Below are 10,763 nucleotides of genomic sequence, written 5' to 3'. Positions count from 1 at the left end.
GCGACTAGATTTTTGGGTGATTTGTCATGCACTGATTATAAGTATAATATTCACTTGAGGCCAGATTCAGTAGAATCAATTTAACATTGCTTTGTGTTCAACAAAAATTATCGCACAGCACTTGGCACACTTTGATGTTTTCACCTAATTAAAAAATAATTATATATGAATTTGCAAAGTGCAATAAACTTTAATTTGCATACACCAGAGATGATAAATATCTATAGAGAGTAAATGCATCTAAAACAAAAGAGTTGCGACAAATATTACTAAAATTATGTGATCAATGTTCCTGTCCTTCTAAATGTTAAGAGCCATTTCCCCTAAATACAGATGTAATAGGGAACACACAGGAATTTTACGAGAAAGTAACTGATTTTTGTGATTTATCCATTGTTCTTTTCACTGACTATAATTTTGCCAATATTCCAGTCTTCTGTGCATGAGTATCCTTTCCTAACATTGTATAATAGGGGGGCGTTTTTCCATTTCTAAAGCGTGTACAGTACCTAGGATATAGTGTCTGGTTCTGCAAACATATACTGTACGTGAATATATTTTCAAATGGTTCTGCAGCTCTTAACATGTAGAAAACAACTGACTAAAGCAGCTTCATGTGTTAATTTGCCACAATAATGGAGGTGAGGAAAATTTGAGAAAAGACTTGTATCTCAATTGGACCAGTGATTATAACTGTTTGGAACGTTTTAAATAACATATGTATACTTAATCAGGCAATAATTGGTTAGGTAATGTTCATTTATATTTAGATGTACATATATTAAAAGACTTTCTTACTTCCCTCTTCAAAGCTACATCACCCTGTCTTCATTGAATCTTTTAAGTGATCTTTCTACTGGACAGGTGTTTTACTGTTTAGGTGATGTCACATTATAAGCGCTAATTTAACTGAGCTTTATTACTGTAGTCCAGAAAGAGAGAGAGTCTAATTTAGTAGAGTTGTGTATCTACAGTATTGACTTATACAAATTCACGTTAGTCATGTATGCTCGACGTGCAGAAAAACCTGTGAACACACCTTAGATACCTGGGAAATAAATAGTTTTGTATGCAAATAAGCTAAATTAGATATGCAACATTAAATATGCAAATAGTTTAGCTCTCTGGTATCTCAGGCATGTTCACCATTATTTCTCCACCTGGGGTATGACTCTAGGTAAATGTATTTAAGTAAATGAATACATTCTCTGGCAAAATGATTCACCAACAAAACAATTGAGCCAATTTCACATACTGTAATATGTTAACTTGGGTGAACATTTTTACACAACTCTAGCCTTCACCTACTGACTTGAGACTCTCTGGGACGTGAGAGGGGGACTTCTCAAAAAAAGGATCTAACCAGAGAGCAAAATAAATGACAAGCATTATTTAGAATTGATATGTATGCAAAGTGTATACAGTTTGTCAGTTAGAAGTGACATAAAAGTATATAGGAAGCTGTGATAAGACCAGAAAAATGAAGATTATTAAGAAGCATGCCTATTAACAAATAGCAACACATACATTGCATCACAGTAAAAATAAGCAGATCGTTTTAACTATAAATACATTCTTTTAAAGTACCTGTCCAGGTCTTGCATTTTCACAGACAAACGTATCGTAAAACATTGCAAATTGTGGTGCATTGTCATTGACATCTAAAATTTTTACGAAAACAGTAGCCCGAGTGGTTTGCTTGGGATTGTCTGCAAAAGAAAATGACAGCAAAAATGATAAGTATTGCTAAAGCAAGATACTACTATGATTAATGCATTATTCTCAAAAAGAATAAACATAACTAATTTAACCAAAAATGTACATGCCTGTTACGGTAATTAAGTAAAAGAAATAAAACCCATCGCTTAGAACTAAAGTGAATCAATGTGCAGCTCTAACCCAATAAAAACCAACAACCTCTAGGTTCTAGTGAATGATAAAGAAATAATGAGAGGACCGCTATTTACAGTGAATATGAACACAATTAAAGTGCTAGTGCAGTATTACATTCAAGTGCAAAAAACATATGCAATGTATATCCACGATGTGAAAAAATAAGTGCAAATTGAAAATAATGTGATTTTTTTTTTTTAAAGGAAGTGGTGTAGCAAATTATGTTAAATATAAAGTTGCTTGTGCAAATGAATGCAGCATCTATTGCAAAGTGCATAATATAGTTGTGTATAAAATAATAAAGATATTAAACCATGTGCTGCGTGACAATTATTTTTTCCATGTTGCTGTGAAAGAGCGTATATCTTCCTCCAGAGATCATTAAAGAGAGAAGAAAAAAGCTGATCCAAGTGCAAATTTAAAAATGTATATTGGTACAGTATATATGTGTATTGTACTTTAATGTAACAGCACTTTAATTGTGTTCACATTCACTGTGAATAGCACTCCTCTAATTATTTCTTTAACATGGTACGGTAGTTCTAAGAAAAATATCTTCTTTGTATAAATATTACATTTTTTAACAATTATAATCAAGATAAATCTGCCCAAATTATTGACTATAAAAATAGTAGATTTTGAAACAGAACCTCAATGATCACACACAGATGCAACAGGCTTCATTGTTCCTTTGGGTAAGATAAAGTTTTGTATGTCAGTTAAGAGTGGACAGAGTCCTAGATCGTAAATAGGAATTAAAAGGGAATATATCTAAAATAGAGATAAAGATTTTAAGTAGAGTCTCCAAATTAAGCTATATATATAACGAACCAAAACTAAGGGATAAATCCAAATATTATATAGCTGCTTAAAAAAGAAATAGTCAAATTTATACGTTTAAATATTGGAATTGCTAGAATATTCACAGAAAAAATTCAATACAGAAATAATTCAAATACTAATCGTAGTGCAGCATATAAATGCAAACTAATTTGCAAAACAAATCTCCCAAAGGCTGACAAATATGCAACAAGAGGCTTAACATTTTGAACCGCAAGGTAATTTCATCACCATGTTGCAGGGCATCACGTTGCCATTTTAATGCGACATCATGACGTCATTTGATGCTGCGACATTACATTGCCATGGTAACAAGACACGGTGATGTCATGATGGTGACGTCCATGGCATCATTTAAACCTGCGGTTCAGAAGGAGAAGGAGGGAGGCAGGTAAGGAGGCGGCCGCAACAGCTAAGTGAGTTCCCAGAAGGTCCTCTAGGCCCGAGAGCATGAAAAAAGTATATGGGGGCAGCCTCCAAATTTTGTCGCCCAGTCCATATCTAATTGGAAATCTGCCACTGCCTCTATGTCTGAAGATGCCTTTGAGAAAGGGCTCTATACACTTTCTAATCAATGTGCCTATTTCGAGGAAAAACAACAACGTAGGATGTTCACTAAAGCCATACAAAAAAGTACTGTTATGTACTACATAAGGCACACTCTCACCCACTCCAGACATGACTTGTTGTCAGCTTGTCAGAGGGTCAGCATGCACGCTATATTTTCCATTGCTCCTTGTGACAGTGAGGGGGTTACCAGGCCAGTAAATTAGGTATTATGCCCGGCTGGGTGCCCCTGAGTCATATTGGGAAAATGAAGAGTGTCATCTCTGCAGCCCAGTAATGGCTGCAAACCTGGAAATATATTATAATTGTCTGTGTGTCCCCCGCTGGGTATACAGGGACCACCGCAATACCCTGAGTGAAACTGTATATGTTGTAAAAAGTAATGTATCAATTAGGAACATTGTAAAAGTGTTTCCCCACAGTCCGCAGAATGGAAAAAAGGATTTAAATGCCAATAGCCTCACGCATAGCACATAAGCGGTAAGCTAACTTTTGCTAGGAACATCTTAGTGCTTTGAATTTTTGTGTGTGTGCGGCTGGGGGTACATCATTAAAACAATTATATTTTACTTTTTATATAGTTTTATGAAAAATCATGAATGAAAGTCCCCCTCTTGCAAGTGTATTAATAATATAAGAGCAAGGAAGTTTTCCTTCAAGTAGACGGAGCGGCGGAAATACTTGATTCACAAGTACTGTAATCTAAAGGTATATGGCAGGACAACTCTGCAAGTGAGTCATGCATAATTTAACACCGGACATATAAGGCACCCTGCGGGGATGGTCCCAGAATGTCTGACCAAGTCCGGAGTTAACAAAAGAACTGACATGTTAAAGTGCTAAGTGGGGAGGGGGAGATGTAAACAGCTTTCCCCTAGCAGATGTCCAGATGTCCGGGGGAGGGAGACAAGATGTCGCCAGGGAAATGGGCTTTGTTAGGTATGCTAAGCGGGACAGGTGCGAAGTCTGCGCATGTCCGTGGCATACCTTGAAGCCCCTTTGCCTGGTTCCATGAATGTCTGGCAACCTTGCCATAGGTGGGAAGTTTAGTTCCCATGCCACCATTCGCTGCAGAGTGAAGAGATAGGACTTTGGTACTTTAAAAGTCCGTGCAGTCGATCAAGAGCTGGATTTGAAACTTTATCACATCGTAACCTAAGTTGGTAGTTCGTAAGATCTAGGTAATCTAGGTAATCCAGAACCAATCTTATGGCGGAAAACAAACGGAGTACATACAGCGAAGAAAAAGTGGTTGCGAGCGGCACCACTAGCCAAAGACTATTTTGCGGCACAGTTTGCGCTCATACCCCGCTCCTGGGAATTGGTGACAAGAGACTTTGTTTCTGGGAATTTCGTTCCGGGAACATTTTATTTTGCTTTGCCCCATCCCAGTAAGTGTTAATTCGTATTACTATGTAAATCAAGCTGTATATGTTCATGTTGTAAATAAACCACAATTTATTTTATCTCTCGCTTTGCTCAATCAAAGGATCCGGGTAATTTTGGTGTTAAAAGTTCTGATCTCCCGTGACACTACTGCCTCTGCGTGTGCATTCATGGTGTCCCAAGCTGATTTCAGACATTACAGTATGATGTCCTTGGAGGGTAACTTCCCAATGCATTTTGCCTAGTGATATCAGCAGTCAGCTGCTAAGGTAATGAAGCTCTGCTTTTATTTTAATTTTGTTAACCCAGTATGGGATGCTGGTATCTTCTGCAAGTTACATTCTGCCGTAGATACCGGCCCCACCTGCAGAGGCCTGAAATTCAGGAAGCAGGATCCCCGGACCTGAAATTTATGGGGGTCAGGTCCAGAGACCCATTGCTTCTGTAATATGTTATGTTAATTTATGTTATGTTAATAAAATGAAAATGAAAACAGTGTGGTCGCCTGTAAAAGCTGTGCAGGGAGACAGTTATCTCTGCCCAGCTCTTTCAGACTGCTGCAGGTAGATTGCATGGGCAGAACTGAAAAAGAAACTGTTAAGTCGATCAGTATGGCATACCAAATGGTATCTGACTTGTGATAACTCTTTCTGAATATCATGATAACACAAATGTCATACCATCAGGTAGTAACATGCCATCCCGAACGATATGAAGTGATCTTATCGGAGCTACCTTAATAGGCCCCTAAGACTATAAATGCTTGCCTCTTCCTTTTCATTTCCTTCCAAACTTTTTTATCTATCCACATTTGTTTTGACTTGTTTCTTTTATATTTATTATCCATGGGTATTCACTGATAGGTGTGCGCTTCTAACTATTTTTTAAATACTGTCTGTCACGGAAGAGCCGGACTTTTAACACATTTAACAGGGATCATTGTGGTGAGTAAAGGGTTAATCAGGCCTAAAATAAAGGTTATACCTGGCTAATTAATCCTTACTCGCATTGGGAATGAAGGGGTTAACAGTCTCTGCACTACACCACTGTATTTGCCCTGTCCCAGCCTTTTTACCCCCCATTTGAAGGCTATTCCCGGCCTGCTGTAATGAAAATGAATGCATTGCCTGCAGTATTCTGTGGAGACACAAGAGGGAGTAGTGAGCACCACAGTAAGCCCTGAATGAAGAAGCGTGGCTGCGGTTAAGCAGTCTGTGTAAAGCATGGGTATCCATTTTCTATCGGTTTGACCTGTAACTACAAGTCAATTGAATAAGTGGCTTGCGGTTAAATTTGAAGAGGTTTTACCGATATAATGTATCCGTGCCTTAACTTGAAAGCCAAAAAGTCAATTGACGTGAGAAGTCAGTGAACTTGGTTCCCATAAGCCGGCATTTCAATTAAGGGGACTAACTAGAGAACAGAGACATCCAGCACCCTGATTTTTGGTGTGCAAGTGTACATAAATAAAACACAAAGATACATATAAAAATTACAGTGATAGTACACCCAGAACATGAAGTTTGAATAAAGTGTGATAAACAGTGATTTTAAAATATACAGACAGGAACTGTTTTTTTCTATAAGCCCACGAAAAATCCTCTGGCATGTAACTATGTTAGGGGTGAATGAGCTGAGGGTATTCCCTCCCTCGCACTTCAAGGGGATACCGCTGAGCCGGCGACCCTCAGTCTATAGAAGTGCAGGGATGAAAGACCCCATTGCACTATAATGTATACATGGCCAGACTCCTGAGAAGTGGCAGATAACGGACCATTGACACCTTTGGGTCAAACCTCAGACTAAGGGGCGCCCGCAAGAGGGTGTATCCCACATATGCTAAATTGCCGGCGTGTCAAGCCGACACATGCGCTTTGCGAACCGGAAAGCCTTTTTGCCCGGTTTTGCAAACTGCGGGCAACGTGGCTATTGATGGGTTAAAAGTTCTCGCAACAGGGATTGAGTGCACATGTTAAAGGTACCCAGGAATCGCCTATAACTGTGCCTACCGAGCTGTCCACAGTGTGATTCCTATGATCCATGATGTGACTACGTTTTACGCAAGACTTTGTTCCAGCACAGCAGCAGCCGTTCCAAAAGGCAAGGGGTTAATAATAACGCAACTAAGGTTTTACCCCAAACTTCGGAATTTGTTAGCCCTAGTGACTCCCGGCGAATTCTAATGAATCTCTACGAAATTCTTTGAGGTGGCTGAGTTATTAGATCGGCAAGTTGCGATCTAGCCAAGGGACCTTTAAACCAAGACTGCATTTCTTGTGCTTACATGCAAAGGACAATGTATTTTGTTCCCTTATCCCAGTAAGTGTTGTTTTTAGTGTATTCTGCAGATGTTGTGTGTTTGTCAACTCAGGAAATAAATCACAATTTATTTTGCTCCTTTTTGTGTTCAATAGAGTACCCAGAAATATAAATGTGTTGAAAAGTTGTGTCCACCGTGACAATCATTTACTAGGCAAAACAAAGTAGTTGAATAAAATAAGGTTTATTCAGGTAAACCCACGTACACACAGTGAAATACAAAGATACAGGTAAAAAATACACTTACTTGGGCTCTCTGGGTGAAAACTACTGCAGGCTAAAATAGATAAAGGGCGCCTGCTTCGGAAGGCTTACCCTGACCGGGATGTCCACCTTCTTCTCCTGGTCCCCTTTTCGGCTAAAAATCTTAGCCGTGAACGCTACATTCTAAAATGAGAACTTGGACCTCGCATCTGACTTTCTTAGTTCCAAAAATGATGCCGGTTGTTCTGTTATTTGCCACAGAGAACGTTTGAAAAGCCTGCCTTTGCATCACAGCATAAGGCACAAGATTGTCTGACTCTCTGACTGGGCCTTTTCCTTAAATTCATTCCGCTTTTCTATGTTTAGCATGGAAGTAGGAGGAGTGACCAATCAGAGCGTGGAAATTCCCCCCACCAGCCAATAAGAATAGGGGCTTGTACTTTGGCTGACGTCAGAGAAGGGGTTGTGCCATTCCGGCTCAGGATGTGCTGTGGGTGGACATATGAATTGATCTATTGGAGATGAGCCAACATTCTGCTGATTCCCCCAGACAACCCATTGCCACCTACTCGGCAGGCGCCACAGAGTCTGGCAGACCAGAGGGTCCTCCTAGCAGGGGGTCTCTGTTCTCCAGACTAAGTACTCTGTCCTGCACCAGCCACTTAGCACCTCAGCACCTATCAACATCTGGTCTGTCTAGACTCCCCAGCACCTACAGTATATGGATGCCTGGGCTGACTGAATAGACATTTATAGTAAAAGCACAAAACATTATAAAACATATTTTAATAAAGCATGGACCTTGGTGAACTTTGTACATGAAGTGGAAATGGATCAGGGAAATCTGGGCTGGGTCAGGAGTCTGGGGAAAACTGGGCTGCCTCGTGTAATTTAACCCACATACAGGTAACTGGTGCCTGCACCCCGGGGGAAAATTAGGGGAATACTTGAAATGCAAACAAAATAATTGCATTTTGACCCAAATATCCCACATAAAACTTACACATAAGAAGTTTCACGTTTCTAGGGCAAAGGGAACATGTAAACAGGAAATGCAGGGGTCACTTTATGGTGCTAGGTAGCTGCCAGGGACATCATGGTCTCAGGGGAAACCAGATGGGCATAACCTTTATTGTATCGCCTGGTTACCCACTCCCGTGACACTGTCCATTTATCTTCCACATTTTTCCCTGCAAAAACAAAATTCCAATGTATTCCCTGTAGATTATTCCTCAATTTATTAAAATCTGCTTTCTAAAAAAAAGAATTTGTTGAACACATATAATATCATTTATTTCAAATGAGAACATGTAAGTTGATTTTATCTTTGTCTTTTTTAACTTAACTTTTTAGTTTAAAAAATTCTAATAAAACTTTTTACAGCAAATAAATATATAACTTATGAGCACATTCACATGTCTCAGACAGGTCTGCAACCCGGCTTTTCACCATTATTTATTAGCATACAATACTGCTAACGCATCCAGATTCTGGAAAACACATGTACATACTGCTGCGCCAGCCTTTATTCTAAAACTTCTCAGAGCCATTGTCGTTGCATCTCCTGTATTCCACATGCTATAAATTTAGCATCCCCCATGTTCATGCCGCATTCGCGCCGCCCGGCACACACGGTTGATCTGTTTAATTATAATGGTTTCGGATTGAATTGGGGGCAATACTCCGCGTATCCGCCAGATGGCAGATATTCATGAATTGTAATGAATTCTAATGTGTACACTACTTGTTCTACAGTAATGTGTCGACTTGCAGGTGTTTAAAAAAAAACAGATACTGTATAAACCAAGTCTACCACAGTGGTCCATTGTGAATTGACCTTGGTACTGAAGAAGTTACTGTATCAATTTAGGTGTTTCATAATAAAAATTCACTGCTATGTGTCTTTTTTACATTCTTTCTCCTGTCCTGCACAATTGCCGACAGAACGTCATGAGTAAACAGCAGTACGTGTACAAAAGACCTGACAGTACATATGCATTTTTAATATGTTCTGCAATTAAAGCAGCAGATGATAACATGGCCACAGTTGCTGAAATCTATGAATATTTCATCGCAAAATATGACTTTTACGAATTTTCACCTGATGCTCATGGGTGGAAGCTTGCAATAAGGAAAAAGTTAAGCAGCATTCCGTGTTTTTTTCGTATTGCCCCTGCACACGGAGTTAGAGGAGGGTATTGGTGTGTGATGCCAGATTATTCCAGTATTTTTGATCATTGAGACTTCAAAAGGAAAAAGGTCAGGTTTAATCAAAATAACATTTGTCAATCTCAGGTCAGCAATGTAAAAGCGCCTGCACCGGCACCTGCACCGGCGCCAGCACAGGCTTATAATAACGGTCCGACCGTCAGTGATAACCTGGTGACCGGCAACCCTTGCTATCTGTCCCCACCAGGATACCTCTAAAACTTCCACCCTAAGCCTGATTTCACGTACAGATACCAGCAAGCTTGCATGTACCAAAAAGATTTCCAGCTTCATCAGCTTTCAACTACAGGTCCGCTGTCACCTGTCAACTATGTGTAGAATTAAGGCAATAGGAGTGACAGTGGCTCATCACCACCCATTTGGCAAAGTCTATAATGAAGGTAAATACAGTATAATTTACTATAGTAACTACCTGTATTACACTGCCTGTATTACACAACCTGTATTACACTACCTGCAGTTCAAGCTGTCATATTTTATTCTTTTTAAAATATATCAATACATTATGCACACAGACAAGAGATTAGTTACAGCAGATCGGTCCGTTCTAATGTAATCAATCACTTTGCTCATGGTTATTTAGTTCTATTATTTTATTCACAATTCTAGAAAATGTAGTCCAGCAATATGATTGGCAGAGCAGTTACTACAGTAGATACTGAAAAATTGGTGGACAGCTAGGCACATGCGTGTATGTCTCATGGTACCTTGTTGAAAAGCATATGCGTATTATCACATCCCCACCCCCCACCCACCTCGCACACAAAGTCTTACTACAGTAACAAGACAACGGTAATGCAACCGCTTATAAACAACCCCCTCCCCGATTAATCATGAAAATTATTTTAGCCATCTTTAAGGAACCATTATATGAAATGTTATATTTACTGTATGTTTTATAAAAGGTGACAAAATAAAACAATGATACAATTTTTAAAATCAACTTTTTTTTGAGTGAGAACATTATTTTATAACTTTTGAACAACAGAACAAGAAAGAGTCCCTCTCAGTTTGCACTCTACCTATATCATGATATATATTGCAGAAAATGTCTGCAGAGTCCAATGCTCAAAACATATCAGGACAACAAAGGAAGTACATAGTTCCCATGAGACCCCACTAATACGAAAAATAATAAAATGTTATTAACATTTATATAGTATAAAAGTGACATACAAGTGATAGTGCACAATGTGAATAAAATCCCCCCAGTGATAACGGACCAACTACTTAAGGATAGCGAAGGTAAATAGGGTAGGATGTATCTGTGCAGTTGCTGGGCTAAGTAATGCCTGTATATGTCCACCATGTGGCACAATTGCCAC

The 10,763-nt window shown here is 39.1% G+C and overlaps 1 protein-coding gene across 5 annotated transcripts in view; it reads right to left on the bottom strand.

Annotated features, from left to right (window-relative positions):
• The window catches only part of LOC142487140 (cadherin-10-like), a 636,808-nt gene that overhangs the window by 79,505 nt on the left and 546,540 nt on the right, over positions 1-10,763 (bottom strand). For all 5 annotated transcript variants that reach the window (XM_075585911.1, XM_075585910.1, XM_075585909.1 and 2 more), the window contains one exon: positions 1,588-1,709. In XM_075585911.1, the coding sequence (XP_075442026.1) occupies positions 1,588-1,709 (122 nt within the window). The remainder of the gene's footprint in view (positions 1-1,587; positions 1,710-10,763) is intronic.

The sequence above is a fragment of the Ascaphus truei genome, chromosome 2 (genome assembly GCF_040206685.1).
Source record: "Ascaphus truei isolate aAscTru1 chromosome 2, aAscTru1.hap1, whole genome shotgun sequence".
Taxonomy (NCBI): Eukaryota; Metazoa; Chordata; class Amphibia; order Anura; family Ascaphidae; genus Ascaphus; species Ascaphus truei.
Note: the sequence above shows the minus strand (reverse complement) of the source record. Positions and strands in the feature narration are given on the sequence as shown.